Source organism: Bombina bombina, chromosome 4, assembly GCF_027579735.1.
Source record: "Bombina bombina isolate aBomBom1 chromosome 4, aBomBom1.pri, whole genome shotgun sequence".
Taxonomy (NCBI): Eukaryota; Metazoa; Chordata; class Amphibia; order Anura; family Bombinatoridae; genus Bombina; species Bombina bombina.
Window position 1 is genome coordinate 914,970,559 of NC_069502.1, and position 20,741 is coordinate 914,991,299.

The 20,741-nt window shown below is 39.5% G+C and overlaps 1 protein-coding gene across 7 annotated transcripts in view; it reads left to right on the top strand.

Moving 5' to 3' along the window:
* The window catches only part of BIRC6 (baculoviral IAP repeat containing 6), an 854,588-nt gene that overhangs the window by 475,983 nt on the left and 357,864 nt on the right, over positions 1 to 20,741 (top strand). For all 7 annotated transcript variants that reach the window (XM_053711846.1, XM_053711848.1, XM_053711852.1 and 4 more), the window contains exon 47: positions 6,773 to 6,948. In XM_053711846.1, the coding sequence (XP_053567821.1) occupies positions 6,773 to 6,948 (176 nt within the window). The remainder of the gene's footprint in view (positions 1 to 6,772; positions 6,949 to 20,741) is intronic.

Sequence of the window (20,741 nt, forward strand, 5' to 3'; positions counted from 1 at the left end):
ATGTATTAATAATTTTTAAAGGATTTTACTGTTAAATCCTTTTCTTCTATTTAATTTCTGCAGTATCCTTTACTTCCTGTCCCAGCCCCTCGAGGAGGAGGCCTCAACAAGAAGGCAAAATTATAGTGTTTCTAGGAAAAAACATAAATAGCTCATGATCAATATAGGACGTCCACTGCAAAAATAGTGTTACAGAAAACTTGCAATGTCTGCTTCCTTATTTAGCTGTGAATTTCTAAGTGTTTATTTTGCAAGAAAACGAATAATTGGTTTTATTTTCTTTAAACACAATCTGTTTCTTTTTATGTTTACTTTAATCTAAAATAATAATAATTGTTACTATAGAAGTACTGTTTTATATCCATTTAATTTGTGATCCAAGTACTTTAATCAAAAAGTAATGGTAAACTCTCCCCGGATTGTTAGTGATATTTCTTCTGTTAAGTGTGATCAGTCCACGGGTCATCATTACTTCTGGGATATTACTCCTCCCCAACAGGAAGTGCAAGAGGATTCACCCAGCAGAGCTGCATATAGCTCCTCCCCTCTACGTCACTCCCAGTCATTCTCTTGCACCCAACGACTAGATAGGATGTGTGAGAGGACTATGGTGATTATACTTAGTTTTATATCTTCAATCAAAAGTTTGTTATTTTAAAATAGCACCGGAGTGTGTTATTATCTCTCTGGCAGAGTTTGAAGAAGAATCTACCAGAGTTTTTGTTATGATTTTAGCCGGAGTAGTTAAGATCATATTGCTGTTTCTCGGCCATCTGAGGAGAGGTAAACTTCAGATCAGGGGACAGCGGGCAGATGAATCTGCATAGAGGTATGTAGCAGTTTTTATTTTCTGACAATGGAATTGATGAGAAAATCCTGCCATACCGATATAATGTCATGTATGTATACTTTACACTTCAGTATTCTGGGGAATGGTACTTCACTAGAATTACACTGTAAGAAATACATAAAGCTGTTTAATAACTAGAGATTATGTTTAACGTTTTTGCTGGAATGTAAAATCGTTTTCATTTACTGAGGTACTGAGTGAATAAATGTTTGGGCACTATTTTTCCACTTGGCAGTTTGCTTAATCTGTTTTCTGACAGTTTCTGTTCTCCCTCACTGCTGTGTGTGAGGGGGAGGGGCCGTTTTTTTTTGGCGCTTTTACTACGCATCAAATATTTCAGTCAGCAACTCATTGTATTCCCTGCATGATCCGGTTCATCTCTACAGAGCTCAGGGGTCTTCAAAACTTATTTTGAGGGAGGTAATTTCTCTCAGCAGAGCTGTGAGAATTATAGTTTGACTGAGATAAAAAACGTTTATTCTGTAATTTGTTTCCTGCTTTCAGAATTTGTTATCTTTGCTAATGGGATTAAACCTTTGCTAAAGTTGTGTTGTTTACAAGGATTGAGGCTATAACTGTTTCAATTTATTAATTTTCAACTGTCATAGATCTTCTGTGCTTCTTAAAGGCACAGTACGTTTTAATATTATTCTAATTGAATTTTATTTCCAAGTTGCAAGTTTATTTGCTAGTGTGTTAAACATGTCTGATTCAGAGGATGATACCTGTGTCATTTGTTGCAATGCCAAAATGGAGCCCAATAGAAATTTATGTACTAACTGTATTGATGCTACTTTAAATAAAAGTCAATCTGTACAAATTGAACAAATTTCACCAAACAACGAGGGGAGAGTTATGCCGACTAACTCGCCTCACGTGTCAGTACCTACATCTCCCGCTCAGAGGGAGGTGCGTGATATTGTAGCGCCGAGTACATCTGGGCGGCCATTACAAATCACATTACAGGATATGGCTACTGTTATGACTGAGGTTTTGGCTAAATTACCAGAACTAAGAGGTAAGCGTGATCACTCTGGGGTGAGAACAGAGTGCGCTGATAATATTAGGGCCATGTCAGACACTGCGTCACAGGTGGCAGAACATGAGGACGGAGAACTTCATTCTGTGGGTGACGGTTCTGATCCAAACAGACTGGATTCAGATATTTCAAATTTTAAATTTAAACTGGAAAACCTCCGTGTATTACTAGGGGAGGTGTTAGCGGCTCTGAATGATTGTAACACAGTTGCAATACCAGAGAAAATGTGTAGGTTGGATAAATATTTTGCGGTACAGACGAGTACTGAGGTTTTTCCTATACCTAAGAGACTTACTGAAATTGTTACTAAGGAGTGGGATAGACCCGGTGTGCCGTTCTCACCCCCTCCGATATTTAGAAAAATGTTTCCAATAGACGCCACCACAAGGGACTTATGGCAAACGGTCCCTAAGGTGGAGGGAGCAGTTTCTACCTTAGCTAAGCGTACCACTATCCCGGTGGAGGATAGCTGTGCCTTTTCAGATCCAATGGATAAAAAGTTAGAGGGTTACCTTAAGAAAATGTTTGTTCAACAAGGTTTTATATTGCAACCCCTTGCATGCATTGCGCCGATTACGGCTGCAGCGGCATTCTGGATTGAGTCTCTGGAAGAGAACATTGGTTCAGCTACTCTGGACGACATTACGGACAGGCTTAGAGTCCTTAAACTAGCTAATTCATTCATTTCGGAGGCCGTAGTACATCTTACTAAACTTACGGCGAAGAATTCAGGATTCGCCATTCAGGCACGCAGGGCGCTGTGGCTAAAATCCTGGTCAGCTGATGTTACTTCTAAGTTTAAATTGCTTAATATACCTTTCAAAGGGCAGACCTTATTCGGGCCCGGGTTGAAAGAAATTATCGCTGACATTACAGGAGGTAAAGGCCATGCCCTGCCTCAGGACAAAGCCAAAGCCAAGACTAGACAGTCTAATTTTCGTTCCTTTCGTAATTTCAAAGCAGGAGCAGCATCAACTTCCTCTGCACCAAAACAGGAAGGAGCTGTTGCTCGCTACAGACAAGGCTGGAAACCTAACCAGTCCTGGAACAAGGGCAAGCAGACTAGGAAACCTGCTGCTGCCCCTAAAACAGCATGAATTGAGGGCCCCCGATCCGGGATCGGATCTAGTGGGGGGCAGACTTTCTCTCTTCGCCCAGGCTTGGGCAAGAGATGTTCAGGATCCCTGGGCGCTAGAGATAATATCTCAGGGATACCTTCTGGACTTCAAATACTCTCCTCCAAGAGAGATTTCATCTGTCAAGATTGTCAACAATCCAGACAAAGAAAGAGGCGTTTCTACGCTGCGTACAAGAGCTCTTGTTAATGGGAGTAATCCATCCAGTTCCACGATCGGAACAGGGACAGGGGTTTTACTCAAATCTGTTTGTGGTTCCCAAAAAAGAGGGAACTTTCAGACCAATCCTGGACTTAAAGATCCTAAACAAATTCCTAAGAGTTCCATCGTTCAAAATGGAGACTATTCGGACAATTTTACCTATGATCCAAGAGGGTCAGTACATGACCACTGTAGATTTAAAAGATGCTTACCTTCACATACCGATTCACAAAGATCATTATCGGTACCTAAGGTTTGCCTTCCTAGACAGGCATTACCAGTTTGTGGCTCTTCCATTCGGATTGGCTACAGCTCCAAGAATCTTCACAAAGGTTCTGGGTGCTCTTCTGGCGGTACTAAGACCGCGGGGAATCTCGGTAGCTCCATACCTAGACGACATTCTGATACAAGCTTCAAGCTTTCAAACTGCCAAGTCTCATACAGAGTTAGTGCTGGCATTTCTAAGGTCACATGGATGGAAGGTGAACGAAAAGAAAAGTTCACTCGTTCCACTCACAAGAGTTCCCTTCCTGGGGACTCTTATAGATGCTGTAAAAATGAAGATTTACCTGACAGAGGACAGGCTAACAAGACTTCAAAGTGCTTGCCGCACCCTTCATTCCATTCAACACCGTCAGTGGCTCAATGCATGGAGGTAATCGGCTTAATGGTAGCGGCAATGGACATAGTACCCTTTGCACGCTTACACCTCAGACCACTGCAACTGTGCATGCTAAGTCAGTGGAATGGGGATTACTCAGACTTATCCCCTTCTCTGAATCTGGATCAAGAGACCAGAAATTCTCTTCTATGGTGGCTTTCTCGGCCACATCTGTCCAGGGGGATGCCTTTCAGCAGACCAGACTGGACAATTGTAACAACAGACGCCAGCCTTCTAGGTTGGGGTGCCGTCTGGAATTCTCTGAAGGCTCAGGGACAATGGAATCAGGAGGAAAGTCTCCTGCCAATAAACATTCTGGAATTGAGAGCAGTTCTCAATGCCCTCCTGGCTTGGCCCCAGTTGACAACTCGGGGGTTCATCAGGTTTCAGTCGGACAACATCACGACTGTAGCTTACATCAACCATCAGGGAGGGACAAGAAGCTCCCTAGCTATGATGGAAGTATCAAAGATAATTCGCTGGGCAGAGTCTCACTCTTGCCACCTGTCAGCAATCCACATCCCGGGAGTGGAGAACTGGGAGGCGGATTTCTTAAGTCGTCAGACTTTTCATCCGGGGGAGTGGGAACTTCATCCGGAGGTCTTTGCCCAAATACTTCGACGTTGGGGCAAACCAGAGAGAGATCTCATGGCGTCTCGACAGAATGCCAAGCTTCCTCGTTACGGGTCCAGATCCAGGGATCCAGGAGCAGTCCTGATAGATGCTCTGACAGCACCTTGGGACTTCAGGATGGCTTACGTGTTTCCACCCTTCCCGTTGCTTCCTCGATTGATTGCCAGAATCAAACAAGAGAGAGCATCAGTGATTCTAATAGCACCTGCGTGGCCACGCAGGACTTGGTATGCAGACCTGGTGGACATGTCATCCTGTCCACCTTGGTCTCTACCTCTGAAACAGGACCTTCTGATACAGGGTCCCTTCAAACATCAAAATCTAACTTCTCTGAAGCTGACTGCTTGGAAATTGAACGCTTGATTTTATCAAGACGTGGGTTTTCTGAGTCAGTTATTGATACCTTAATACAGGCTAGGAAACCTGTTACCAGAAAGATTTACCATAAGATATGGCGTAAATACCTATATTGGTGTGAATCCAAAGGTTACTCTTGGAGTAAGGTTAGGATTCCTAGGATATTGTCTTTTCTACAAGAAGGTTTAGAAAAGGGTTTATCTGCTAGTTCATTAAAGGGACAGATCTCAGCTCTGTCCATTCTGTTACACAAACGTCTGTCAGAAGTTCCTGACGTCCAGGCTTTTTGTCAGGCTTTGGCCAGGATTAAGCCTGTGTTTAAAACTGTTGCTCCACCATGGAGTTTAAACCTTGTTCTTAATGTTTTACAGGGCGTTCCGTTTGAACCCCTTCATTCCATTGATATAAAGTTGTTATCTTGGAAAGTTCTATTTTTAATGGCTATTTCCTCGGCTCGAAGAGTCTCTGAATTATCAGCCTTACATTGTGATTCTCCTTATTTGATTTTTCATTCGGATAAGGTAGTCCTGCGTACTAAACCTGGGTTCTTACCTAAGGTAGTTACTAACAGGAATATCAATCAAGAGATTGTTGTTCCTTCTTTATGCCCAAATCCTTCTTCAAAGAAGGAACGTCTACTGCACAACCTGGATGTAGTCCGTGCTCTAAAATTTTACTTACAGGCAACTAAGGAATTTCGACAAACGTCTTCTCTGTTTGTCATTTACTCTGGGCAGAGGAGAGGTCTAAAAGCTTCCGCTACCTCTCTTTCTTTTTGGCTTCGTAGCATAATTCGTTTAGCTTATGAGACTGCTGGACAGCAGCCTCCTGAAAGAATTACAGCTCATTCTACTAGAGCTGTGGCTTCCACTTGGGCCTTCAAGAATGAGGCCTCTGTTGAACAGATTTGCAAGGCTGCAACTTGGTCTTCGCTTCATACTTTTTCCAAATTTTACAAATTTGACACTTTTGCTTCATCTGAGGCTATTTTTGGGAGAAAGGTTCTTCAGGCAGTGGTTCCTTCTGTATAAAGAGCCTGCCTATCCCTCCCGTCATCCGTGTACTTTTGCTTTGGTATTGGTATCCCAGAAGTAATGATGACCCGTGGACTGATCACACTTAACAGAAGAAAACATAATTTATGCTTACCTGATAAATTCCTTTCTTCTGTAGTGTGATCAGTCCACGGCCCGCCCTGTTTTTAAGGCAGGTAAATATTTTTTAATTTATACTCCAGTCACCACTTCACCCTTGGCTTTTCCTTTCTCGTTGGTCCTTGGTCGAATGACTGGGAGTGACGTAGAGGGGAGGAGCTATATGCAGCTCTGCTGGGTGAATCCTCTTGCACTTCCTGTTGGGGAGGAGTAATATCCCAGAAGTAATGATGACCCGTGGACTGATCACACTACAGAAGAAAGGAATTTATCAGGTAAGCATAAATTATGTTTTTAGATGGAGTTTAATTCATCAGTTGTAATGAAGTTGTGCTATAACTTTTTAATGTAGATATGAAATTTAGGTGCTCCGCCGACAACTTTAAAAGTCAATTTTTCTGTGAGCTAAAGGTTTGAACTGTTCTCCAATCAGCGCTCTCCCCTTTGGGCGCCTTTTTTTGTAGCTAGAGTGCTGATTGAGGAACAATTCAAAGTGTTGGCTTACAGAAACATTTACTTTTGAAGTGGTCGGGGAGAACAGGGTATTTGAAATTTCATATCTATATTAAAAAGTAAGTTTTATAGCGCATCTACTGTACATTACAACTGATGAATTAAACTCCATCTAAAATATCACTACCATTCTGGATCTGTTTTTATAAAAGGGAGAGTTTACCATCACTTTTAATCCAAGCTGTGCGATAGTCTGTTAGTGAAATTCTTTATTTATATTCTCTCTAGGTGCAAGCGGCCTACACCTAACAAAGCATGAAAATTTTCATGGTGGACTTGATGCGATTTCTGTTGGTGATGGATTGTTCACTATTTTAACTACCCTTAGTAAAAAGGCTTCCACTGTACAAATGATGCTGCAGCCAATACTTACTTACATGGCGTGTGGATACATGGGAAGACAGGTAGAACTGTTTGTAGTTTGTGCAAAGACGTATGAAAGGGCACTAAGGCTTTTATTAATGTTTAACTATATTTATACCATTTATGCACTTGCATGTGTTATATTTATTGGTTGCTGCCTTTTGTTAGAAAACTATTAGACAGTTATGGTGCATTTGTATTTGTGAGTAGTAGTGTATAAAGAAAACCTATAAGAAGAGATTTTGCCTACTTTCAGTTTTAGATGACATTAAAAAAAAATCCTGTACTGCAATAACCTATTGACATCAATTAAATATAAAACTGAATTTGAATAAGAAGTATTCTTCAACAGATTAATAATCATTAGACTACTTGTTTTCTTTCCTATGACATGGAGAGTCCACAACATCATTCCAATTACTAGTGGGATATTCAACTCCTGGCCAGCAGGAGGAGGCAAAGAGCACCCCAGCAAAGCTGTTAATTGTAACCCATAACCCCCAGTCATTCTCTTTGCCTTTGTCAATGGAGGATGCCTGAAGTTGGTGATATTTAATCCTTTTATGGGTTTTTTTCCCTGCAAGGAAGGATTGGAGTCTAGCATGGAAAGGACTAAGAGATTCAGAATCCTAGTGGGAACTGTGACCTTCCTAAGGGGTGTGTATATATATATATATATATATATATATATATATATATATATATATATATATATATATATATATACACAGTAAAGGAAGGCACTCACTGGTCTTTTTCTTCAAATTAACTTTAATAATCGTGACGTTTCGGGGACACACTCCCCTTCCTCAGACAAAGACAAACTAAAAGTGACTGGACTTATAAAGCCAAACAAACCCCTCCCAGTGAAAATTGCGCCAAAACGGTTACCATGGTGATCCTCAAAAACATTATAGTCATGTGATGAGTGTTACTCCTGTGAATTAGTGCTGTTCAACAAACTGTACAGTGTTCACACATATGTATATTGCAACATATATAAATATTCAAAAATTACATTAAGATGTGTGAAAAACAAACTGATATAAAAAACATACTGTATCAATAACCACATAAAGTGAACATATATTATGGTAAAAAGTATCGTGGGAATAAACTATACATTTTCTTGCTCTCAAAGTGAATGAAATGAATGAATATTTAAGTGTCCCTTAACATATCTTGTGTCCCTGAATCAGTGTAACAGTGTCTATATCAAAGTGTATGTGAACTATGTTATATACATAATACCAGCCTTCTGGATGTTCTAAATAAAAATTCTGATTGCCAAACCTAATCAGAAAATCTGAGTAAATATCTAAACATTAATTTAAGAAAATGTTAATTTAAGAAAATGTTGTAAGCAGCGTTAGAGGATCAAAAGTACTGGTCATTTCAAAAATAATAGACTAGCCAGTTACAGCAGATAATACATCCTATATCGTATCACACAAACCTGATATGGCAATGCGGTTATGAGACCAACTATCGGCTCGTTTGTTCAATGCATTCTAACGTAGCCCTTACTTCTTATTAGCTCTAGGGAATCTTACCAGTTCCTTCTCTGTCTTGTATACCCACAGGATCACCGTAAATACAACGGATCTGAGAGAACAGCGTGACCCCGCGATGAATATCTGCGACGCACACAGCCGGCTGGTGTACTGACGTCATGCAGCTGCGCGCTGTGTTGTGTATCAGGTAGTCATGGCGACGGTACACGCTGTAGGGAAGATCTCGTAGTGGGAATGCTCTTCCTTGAATTACTCACATACTGTGTGGTCCAGCATTATCAAATATATAATTTGAATTAAGTCTACAGGACTCAGAGTAACCAATTGACTACAGGACTCAGAGTAACCAATTGACTACGTGTGGTTGTATGTGTGGTACTGGACTCTAATCATTGTGTCTATAAACTATAGAGTGATTCAACAGCCCTACATATTCAACATATCTAATCAATCGGAGTGTGCCAAACATCAATGTTGCCAGTGATACACAATAAGCCAGACCTATATGATAAAATATATAATAAAGAAAGAAAGAAAGAAAAAATAATAAAGAAAGAAAGAAAAAATATTAACGATAAAATACAAAAATGAAATAAAATAAGGTAGGATAAATACAAATGAAAAAATGAAAAAATAGAAAAAATGAAAATAAATGAAATTAAATGAAAATAAATGGACATATATGTGTGAATAAACATAAATGTAGATAGAAGTGCACCGAATCCCAAAAGATATAAAGAGAGTGAGAGAACCAAACAAAGAAGTGCATAGAAAACCCAGAACATCCCATAAGGATATAGATAAGGAAACCCCAAAGCCATACAATAAAATAAAATAAAGAAGAAGAAAAAATAGTGGAAAAACACAATAGAGGGTTGAGAGTGAAGATGAATGGATCGTCAACTCTCATAAGAAGAATTCAAAAGATTAAGTCATACAGTCCGTCTTCTACTCTAACTTCTTCATAGATGTCCACTGCAAATCCATAGGAGTCCCCAATAGTTCAAAGGAAACAGTGCCAGTCCAGGTTCACGTTCAGCCCCTTCGGGCGTATGGTATTGAGACGGAAGGTCCACTTGGATTCGATTTGTAGTAATTTGTTGTCCCGGTCCCCACCCCTAGAGGGCACAGGGACATGGTCTATGAGCTTGAATCTGAGATCCTGTACACTGTGTCCACTGATAGCAAAGTGGTGTGCCACCGGTTGTTCACTGCCATGATTTTTAATGGCTGTTCTAATGGCCGATCGATGGTTCGCCATGCGGGTGCGGATGTCATCCACTGTTTTCCCTACATAGAATAAACCGCATGGGCAGTTAATTAAGTAAACCACATATGTCGTGGTACAGGTCAAGTAGTGTTGTATCTTGAAAGTTACATTTGTGTACGGATGATGGAAGGTCGCCCCCGGAATCATCGCATGGCAGGTAGTGCAACCACTGCAACGATAGCATCCTTTCTTGTTAGAGGATAGCCAGGTTTTTCTATCATAACAATGTTTGGGGTCTGTTATTACCAGTTGGTCCCTCAGATTGTGGTTTCTCTTGAATCCCACTCTTGGACTTCCCCATTCACCAAACGGAAGACCTGTATCATCCTTAATGATATGCCAGTGGGTCCTCAGACATTGTCCAATGTTCCTTACATCTGGGCAGTATCTAGTTACAAATGTCATCCTTTGTGTATCATCCCTTGTTGGTCCCTCCTTGGGAACATCCTGTTCCTTCATACATGCCAGGAGATAGTCCCATTTGTAGCCCCTGGCCAGAAACTTCTTTGCCATTTCTTCTAGCTGTGTTTTCATGACATCTGCATTGCTGTTGTTTCTGTTGACCCTTGTCATCTGCCCCCGTGGTATGGCCTTTAATAGTGATGTAGGATGACAGCTATGAGCGTGTAATACCGAGTTCCTATCTGTAGGCTTCTGGTATAATGTTGTTCCTACAGTCATACCATCCCTAAAGATACATAGATCCAGGAACTCCACCTTCTCTTCACTAAAGCTCATTTTAAACTGAATGGGGTGGTTCAATCCATTCAAGTAGTTAAACCATTCTTGTAGGGATTCTTTTGTGCCCCCCCCAAACAATGAACAGGTCATCTATATAGCGCTGGTACATGATGACTTCTTTCTTCTGGAATACCTTCATGATCTCTTCCTCATAGTTTTCCATATAAAGATTAGCAAATGAAGGGGCAACGTTCGAACCCATGGCGGTTCCCTTTATTTGGCAAAAGTATGAATTTTCAAATTTGAAATAGTTTAGTCTCAAGCTTAGCTCCAGAATTTGTAATAGGAAGTGTGCTGGTGGCCCCACATACGGATATCTGCTCAGGGTTTTCGCTACCATTTTAATTCCTTCTTGTTGGGGTATAACCGTATAGAGGCTATTCACATCTGCTGTTACCAAGATCCACTCCTCTTCCATCCTAAAGCCTTTTAATTTGCCAATGAGATCCATAGAGTCCCTCACATATGATCTCATATTCTTGACCAATGGTTGTAAAAAGAAATCAATCAGTTGGGATAGTGGTGATGTGATGGAACCCCGAGCCGAGACAATTGGTCTCCCTGGTGGCTGTGATAGATTTTTATGCACCTTAGGCAAGGTGTATAATATGGGACAGATAGGAAATTCAGTAATTAAGAATCCCCCAATTTTTTCATCGATATAGCCCTGCATCACTCCTTCTTTGACCAGGGTTTCAATTTCTTTCTGGAACTCCTTAGTTGGGTTTCTGTGTAACTGTTTGTAGGTCATCGTGTCACTCAGTTGCCCCTTGATTTCTGATTGGTAGTATGAATAGTTCATGATCACTGTTGCACCTCCTTTGTCCGCTGGGCGGATGATGATTTTAGGGTCTGTGGCCAGTGTTTTAATTGAATCAAATTCTTCTTTAGTCAAGTTGTTCCGAAATCTTGTTTTTGGTATCTCTGCAATATCCGTATTCACCAACCGGGAGTATATCTTTATGCTGGGGTTATAACTAGTCGGATCAAACTTGCTGGCTTTGCGGAAGGGAATGTCCATTTCTGAACTAAGACCGGTATTAAAGTGTTCTTTGAGTCGTAGTGACCGCTGGAATTTTTGCTGGTCAATCCACAGATCAAATGGGTCACTGGTTTTAGTGGGTACAAAGTTTAGTCCTTTATTTAATAGCTGAATTTCTGGTTCAGTCAAGGTCCGATCACTGATATTAATGATTAAATTATTATCTATTAATGTCTCGGTGGACGTTGGTAGAGGAATGGTGGTCTGCCTCTGACCACCTCTTCTTGGATGTGGCCTCCTCTTCCCCTGATGGCAGACCGAGTGGTCACCCCTAAAAAAGGCTGCTGTTGTCGATTGCCACTGAATGGCCTTGTATTTCCTCTGTATGGTGTCGTCTGTCCCTGTGGGGGCTGTGGGGTATCAGAGTCCGTGCCAGAACTAGTATCCACGGTTTGGAGATTTCTTCTGGTGTACTGTCTGAATCTCCTCTGTCTCCTTGGACGATAACCCCTGTGATCGCCGTCCACACTTGTCATCCACTTATATACACTTTTTTCTTTGTGGTCTTCGGTCACTGCTAGAAACTTCCTGTTCTTAAAGGAGATTAAGGCCTCTTTATATTCCTTCAATTGTGTTTGTAATTGATTTAACCAGTCTGAGCTAGTATCGCTTATCAATCTCTGTGTGTTAGTATTCTCATATTCCAAGACTTCTTGCTTGAGTTTGTCTAGTTGGGTTCTCACCTCCTCTGTTACTAGAAGGATGAGGTCCAGAGAGCACTTATTTAAAATAGCGCACCACCTCTTGCAGAATTCTATATTTGTTCTCCCAATAGTTGGAATATTTTTGATGCGAAATCCCCGTGGTATGAGCTTCTTCCGGTAGTAATCTGAGAGATAACTGCCATGCAGTTTTAAATCAATCTCTTTTTTCTTCAATTTCAGCAATGCTAGAAAGATTGAATTACTAGAATCAGTGCTGGACTGTATATCTTCCGCTTGTTCAAATAGGATGCGGGCAGCATCTGTGTCTGTGAACGATAAGGTTTGCGTATCCTCGCTGCCAGTGTCTGTATCCATTGGGCTGTGTCACAGTGCACAGTGTTGTGTAAAGTGATAAAAATTGGTATTAGAGTAACCACAGTCAATTTGTGGTATACAAAGTAAAAAAGTAAAAAAGTACAAGAACTGTTGAGGATAACCTCACTGGAAGAGGCAATCTAACTCTTGTGGGTGCTGCAATGTTGGATAAATATATGTAGATAGAGAGCACTCTCACTTTCCAAACTTAATGCCAGGGTGCCAGCAGATGAATATGCACAGTAAAGGAAGGCACTCACTGGTCTTTTTCTTCAAATTAACTTTAATAATCGTGACGTTTCGGGGACACACTCCCCTTCCTAAGACAAACTAAAAGTGACTGGACTTATAAAGCCAAACAAACCCCTCCCAGTGAAAATTGCTCCAAAACGGTTACCATGGTGATCCTCAAAAACATTATAGTCATGTGATGAGTGTTACTCCTGTGAATTAGTGCTGTTCAACAAACTGTACAGTGTTCACACATATGTATATTGCAACATATATAAATATTCAAAAATTACATTAAGATGTGTGAAAAACAAACTGATATAAAAAATTTCATTTAATTTCATTTATTTTCATTTTTCATTTTTTCTATTTTTTCATTTTTTCATTTGTATTTATCCTACCTTATTTTATTTCATTTTTGTATTTTATCGTTAATATTTTTTCTTTCTTTATTATTTTTTCTTTCTTTCTTTCTTTATTATATATTTTATCATATAGGTCTGGCTTATTGTGTATCACTGGCAACATTGATGTTTGGCACACTCCGATTGATTAGATATGTTGAATATGTAGGGCTGTTGAATCACTCTATAGTTTATAGACACAATGATTAGAGTCCAGTACCACACATACAACCACACGTAGTCAATTGGTTACTCTGAGTCCTGTAGTCAATTGGTTACTCTGAGTCCTGTAGACTTAATTCAAATTATATATTTGATAATGCTGGACCACACAGTATGTGAGTAATTCAAGGAAGAGCATTCCCACTACGAGATCTTCCCTACAGCGTGTACCGTCGCCATGACTACCTGATACACAACACAGCGCGCAGCTGCATGACGTCAGTACACCAGCCGGCTGTGTGCGTCGCAGATATTCATCGCGGGGTCACGCTGTTCTCTCAGATCCGTTGTATTTACGGTGATCCTGTGGGTATACAAGACAGAGAAGGAACTGGTAAGATTCCCTAGAGCTAATAAGAAGTAAGGGCTACGTTAGAATGCATTGAACAAACGAGCCGATAGTTGGTCTCATAACCGCATTGCCATATCAGGTTTGTGTGATACGATATAGGATGTATTATCTGCTGTAACTGGCTAGTCTATTATTTTTGAAATGACCAGTACTTTTGATCCTCTAACGCTGCTTACAACATTTTCTTAAATTAACATTTTCTTAAATTAATGTTTAGATATTTACTCAGATTTTCTGATTAGGTTTGGCAATCAGAATTTTTATTTAGAACATCCAGAAGGCTGGTATTATGTATATAACATAGTTCACATACACTTTGATATAGACACTGTTACACTGATTCAGGGACACAAGATATGTTAAGGGACACTTAGATATTCATTCATTTCATTCACTTTGAGAGCAAGAAAATGTATAGTTTATTCCCACGATACTTTTTACCATAATATATGTTCACTTTATGTGGTTATTGATACAGTATGTTTTTTATATCAGTTTGTTTTTCACACATCTTAATGTAATTTTTGAATATTTATATATGTTGCAATATACATATGTGTGAACACTGTACAGTTTGTTGAACAGCACTAATTCACAGGAGTAACACTCATCACATGACTATAATGTTTTTGAGGATCACCATGGTAACCGTTTTGGCGCAATTTTCACTGGGAGGGGTTTGTTTGGCTTTATAAGTCCAGTCACTTTTAGTTTGTCTTTGTCTGAGGAAGGGGAGTGTGTCCCCGAAACGTCACGATTATTAAAGTTAATTTGAAGAAAAAGACCAGTGAGTGCCTTCCTTTACTGTGCATATTCATCTGCTGGCACCCTGGCATTAAGTTTGGAAAGTGAGAGTGCTCTCTATCTACACATATATATATATATATATATATATATATATATATATATATATATATATATATATATATCCACTTTATTGTGGCTGAGCAGCTATTTGGCTTTTCTGCCAGGGATTTTGCCGCTCCATTGCTGGGCTATTTTAAGGACAAGCCCAGGACTTATGGTGTGTGGGGACTAGGTGTCATGACGACATTAATTTTCTCTCCTTCTATCCCTGTTTTATTGTGGGTGTGTGTTCTATAATTATCGAGCAAGCAGCTCTGATCATAATTATTGTTGCGCAGTTAGGGCTCTAACCGTTATGTCTGCCCTCGGCTAATAGAGTTTACATAGTACTTAACACCCCTCACAAAGTGCTCATCGCCAACCATGTATTTGGGTACAATTTGTGTCTGCACATATCTGCAGCCTGCTTGCATTCTTAGCAGATTGTGAAAATTCTGTCGGCTATATATATTGTAGCGGTGCGCTCAATTTCTGAGATCAGTTTCATGGAAATGAATGCAATAACTATGGTATCTTTTATTAAGAGAAGGGGATTAGAGCGGTTATTTTTGTGGCTCTATTTGACTTTTGGTTCGCTATGCGGTACCTCCGCAAAGGGGGTTTAACCGCAGGTTTAAATAAGCGCACCATTTTGGAAATGTTATTTTTTATTAGCGGTTCAGTTTTTCCGCCTCGACATGTAAAGTTTGAGCACTTGAGTCATCTCCTTAACGGAGTATTCAGTGCGTTATTTATCTAAGTAAATTTTTTTTTTCTTCAAAGATTGGAAGGTTTTTTATGTATCCCCATTATTATTTATATCTGTGTTCGTTGTTTGTTTATGTTTGTGTTCACATAATACTACAATGAGGGGACTAAGGGGTAGATTTATCAAAGGCTAGGCAAACTCTGTATGTGCTTCGCCTGTAACTGCGCCGCAGCTCGCCTCCGGAGAAGCGAACATGTGCGCCTGAATTTATAAAAAAAAAAATAGATATAATTTTGCGTGTTTAGTAAAAGGCGAGCTGGGGCGTAATAATGATAAATTTCACCTGTCGGAAAAAGCATTTACTCCCTATTTATCACAGTACATCCCTATAAATATTAACACCGCCATTTCTTGATTATAAAAGTGTTTTTTAGGTATCTATTTTGCGCATATTTATATTATATAATGTTTCTGTGCTGTTTTTTCCATATGTTGGTAATTTAAGATCGCAGAAATCAATATATCGAGATATATATATATATATATATATATATATATATATATATATATATATATATATATATATATATATATATAAACTCTTGGTACCCATATGCGCCTCTGGAAGTGCAAATTTCTGACCATAACAGTCTCTTCTTGGCGCCGAGCCTTTGAAAAATGAGTTAAAAGAAGAAAGTACTACATCACAAGATGTAAAAGCATGTATGATAATGGTGTTTGTCTCAGTCTGTATGGCGAAATATAGAACACGCAATTTAAGGAGAAATTTCAGTTCCCTATCGGCGCAAAGCAATGCTAAATTAAGAAACTGGGCGTATTTGTAGGTCGGGCTGTGAAATTACGCCTATTTCTACTATATATTGTTGCACTCGGGAGCACGCCCGTGCGCCTAGGCGAATGCAAGCGGAGTGCGAAGAAGTTTCTTTCAGATTTGCACAATTATAGGCGCAGATTGCTTTCATAAATATGGCGATTGGTGCGTATGCGTTATTTTGCCCGCAATTGCAGACGAATTGCTTTGATAAATCTACCCTAATAAGTGTACTGAATGTATTCAATCAGAAATATATAAATGAAAATTTTATTTTTCATTTTTCTCCTGAAAAAAATTAGTTTTTTCTAATATCGGACGCCATCTGTTGGCAGCTAAGGAAAATGCAAGCTCTATTTTATGACATGCATATTCTAGAGTCCTCGTATGATATATTCACATAGTTATTTATATGTGTATGTAGACTACTTTAAGTCCTTGTCATGGAAGACGCATAGGTTTCATAATAAGTTGTACTTTTTATTCAGAGTACTATATTTTCATTTTCTCTTATTGAGATTTTTTCCTATCGTCTGTGCCTCATAGGCTACTCCTCTTAGTGTCTTATGGAAGTTTTCCTGAAGTTTTCTTTTCAGGATGTATTCTCCTGATACATTTTTATTAAATTTGCCGCCATCGGGTGGCAACTAAATACTAATCATGCTCCTAAGGAAATAGGAGATGAGTTACTTGTTTAAAATAATGAACAGTTATAAATATATGTACTTAGTTTTCTTTTCAGGATGTATTCTCCTGATTAATTCTATGATTTTATTGTATTGCCGCCATTGGGTGGTGGCTATATGTTAATCATGCTCCTAAAGGTATAGGAGCTGAGTTACTTCTTTAAAATAAAGAACATTTATTAATATATGTACTTACAGCTTACATTTCAGGATATATTCTCCTGATAAATACTATGTTTTTATTGTATTGCCGCCATTGGGTGGCAGCTAAATGCTCATTATGCTCCTATGGAAATAGTAGCTGAGTTACTTGTTTAAAAGAGAGAACATTTATAAATATATGTAATTTTAGGTTTTTTTTTTCTTTTTTTCTTTCATTGGCAGCTATATACTTATCATGCTCCTAAGGAAATAGGAGCTGAGTTAGTTGTCTACAATACAGAACATCTATAAATATATGTACTTAGTTTTTCTTCCAGGATGTATTCTCTTGATAAATACTATGCTGTTATTCTATTGCCGCCATTGGGTGGCAGCTAAATGCTATTCATGCTCCTAAGGAAATAGGAGCTGAGTTCTTGTTTAAAATAAGTCACATTCCTAAATTCATGTACATACAGTTTACTTTTTAGGATATATTTTCCTGATAAATTCTGTGTTTTCCTCCTTTTGCCGCTGTCTGGTGGCAGCGCAATGATATTTGGCTCCTTTTTAAGGAGCAATCTTCTCTTTTTTTATATGTTGTGTATGCAGCCTATTTTCAGTCTCTTATAATTGAGATTGATGCGCTGTTAGATTATCTTTTTATAATATGTGTATGTTCTCTTGTTTCTTAGGTTATACTTAAAAATATGTTGTCTAATGAACATTATTTGTTTATTTTGATGTCTTTATAAATTTTAATGTACATTGTAACTCATACTTGCCAAGACTTCAGTCTTGGCTGAAGAGTTATGGAAATAGGTTCTAAAGGACTTTTTACTTTTAAAAGCCGCTCACATGATTTTCGCTCTTCTGTTATATAGGAGCAGAATTTAGTGAGTCTATTTAAAGCCCTCTGATGGTGCTGAATTATTACAAGGAGCCTGGATAACTCAGTCGGTTGACGTCAGACTTTAATCTGAGGGTCAAGGGTTCAAGTCCTTGTTTGGGAGATCGCTTTAACATTGGTTCAGGCGTCATCTTTTCAACTAGAAAAATCTTATACAGAGATGTTGCTGTCTTTCTACTTTTCCATGGGGTAGCACTGCTGTTAAGCATGGTGGTTAGCTTCCCTGCTTTGCGTGCAGAAGGTCATAGGATTTTCATGTTAGGTAATTTTGGAAAAGTGTTCTCTAGTTCAATCTACAACAGATTCCCTGTTCATGAAGATTTCCTGATGGAGGTCAGAAAATCCACTCTTCTTGCTTCCTGCATTTCCCTCCAGTCTGCCTTTTCGGCCATCAGTGGCTCAATGCATGGAGGTGATTGGTCCGATGGTGGCTTCCATGGACATAATCCCTTTTGCTTGGTTCCATCTGCGACCGCTGCTGCTTTGCATGCTCCATCAATGGTACGGAGACCATTCAGATTTATCGCAGAGGATATATCTGGACCCCCTAACAGGAGACTCTCTCTTGTGGTGGTCTTCATCCAGTTGGACAATGTCACTTCAGTGGCTTACATAAACCACCAGGGAGGGACTCAGAGTTCCTTGGCCATGAAGGAGGTGCTCTCCTTCCATGAGTCATTGCTCATATCAAACAGGAGAGAGCATCTGTAATTCTAATAGCTCCTGCATGGCCTTGCAGGATCTGGTTCTCGGACCTGGTAAAGATGTCCTCTCTTCCACCTTGGAGGTTTCCTCTGAGGAAGGACCTTCTACTTCAGGGCCCAAGCTGACTGCTTGGAGATTGATCGCCTAGTTCTGTCCAGATGTGGGTTTCAGAAGCGGTCATTGATCCTATGCTTCAGGCTCCTAAACCTGTTACTCCAGGATTTTCATAATGTATGGCTTAAATACTTTTATTGGTGCGAAGCTAAGGGTTTCTCATGGAGTCGGGTGGGGATTTTCCAATTTTTATCTTTTCTTCAGGATGGCCTGGTCAGTTAGTACTCTGAAGGGTCAGATTTCTGCACTGTCTATTATTTTGCACTAACATCTGGCAAGCTTTTGTTCAGGCCCTGGTCAAAATCAGGCCTGTGTTTAATCCTGTTGCTCCATCTTGGAGCCTTATCCTAGTTCTTAAGGTTTTGCAGCAGGCTCCATTTGAGCAGATGCATGTTGTTGATATGTTATCTTAGGTTTTATTTCTCTCTTTTTTTTTTTTTTTTTCTTCCGCTCGCAGAGTTTGAGCTTTAAGCTCTGCAGTTTGATTTCCCCGTACCTTATCTTTCATGCAGATAAGGCAGCCCTTCGTACTAACTTGGTTTTTTCCCCTAAGGTGGTGTCGAAACAAGACATTAATCTGGAAATTGTAGTTCCTTCTTTTTGTCCTAATTCTCCTCATAAGGATGTTGTGCGTGCTCTAAAGTTTACCTTCAAACTTCTAAAGATTTTAGGCAATCTTCTGCCCTGTTTGTTTTTTTCTCTGGAAAGTGTAAAGGTCAGAAGGCCGCTTCTACTTCTTTTTCCCTCTGGTTAAGAAGTGTGATTCGTTTGGCTTATGATACTGCTGGACAGCAGTCTCCTGAAAGATGGCTCTTTCCACTAGGGCTGACCTCTTCTTGGGCTTTCTAAATGAATCTTCTTTGGAATAGATTTGTGAAGTGGCAACATGGTCTGCTGCATTATTTTTCAAACTTCTACAAATTTGATACTTTGCCTCGACTGAGGCTTCTTTTGGGAGCAAGGTTCTAAAAGCAGTGGTGCCTTCTGTTTAGGTCCTCCTGCCTTTTTCTCCCTCCCTGTTCATTCCGTGGCCTCTAGCTTGGGTATTGGTTCCCACTAGTAATTGGAATGACGTTGTGGACTCTCCATGTCATAGGAAAGAAAACAAAATTTATGCTTACCTGATAAAATTATTTCTCTCCGGACATGGAGAGTCCACGATCCCACCCTCTTTTTTTTAATTATAATTCAGTAGGTTTTTTTTGAGTAAACCTCAGGCACCTTTTCACACTTGTGTTTCTTCTTTTACCATTTTCCTTCAGCTGAATGGCTGGGGGTTATTGGTAAGGGAAGTTACACTTAACAGCTTTGCTGGGGTGCTCTTTGCCTCCTTCTGCTGGCCAGGAGTTGAATATCCCAGTAGTATTTGGAATGACGTTGTGGACTCTCCATGTCTGGAAAGAAAGAAAGCATAAGTTTTGTTTTTCTAAGTTAAAGGGACATAACAATACCAGAACTGCTCAAATCTGTTAGAGCATTTTACTATTGCACTATTGTTTGCATATAACTATCATATTTGTTTAACTGCTGCAAAGGGGTTAGACATATTTCAAGTAGGCTCCAGGGCAGAAATGCACTACTGGGACTTAGCAGAACATATCTGGTGAGGCAATAACAAGAGGCATGTGTGTAGTCGCCAGCTAGCTCCCAGTAGTGCATTGCTGCTCATGAGCCTACCTAGGAATGTTTTTCTATACAACATGAGCTGGGTAAATTTGGTATTAAAAGTAAATCAAAAAGTTTCTTAAAGCGATAGTATAGTCAAAAAATAAACTTTCATGATACAGATAGAGAATGCAATTTTAAGCAACTTTCTAATTTACTCCTATTATCAATTTTACTTCGTTCTCTTGGTGTCTTAATTTTTAAAAGCTGTAAAATAAGGTTACGAGCTGGCCCATTTTTGGTCCAGCACCTGAGTTGCGCTTGCTGATTGGATGGCTACATTTAGACACTGACACTGAACCAAAAATGGGACAGCTTCTAAGCTTACATTCCAGCCCTTAAAATAAAGATACCAAGAGAACGAAGACAAATTTATAATCGGTGTAAATCTATCTGAATTATGAAAGCTTAATTTTGACTATGCTTTCCCT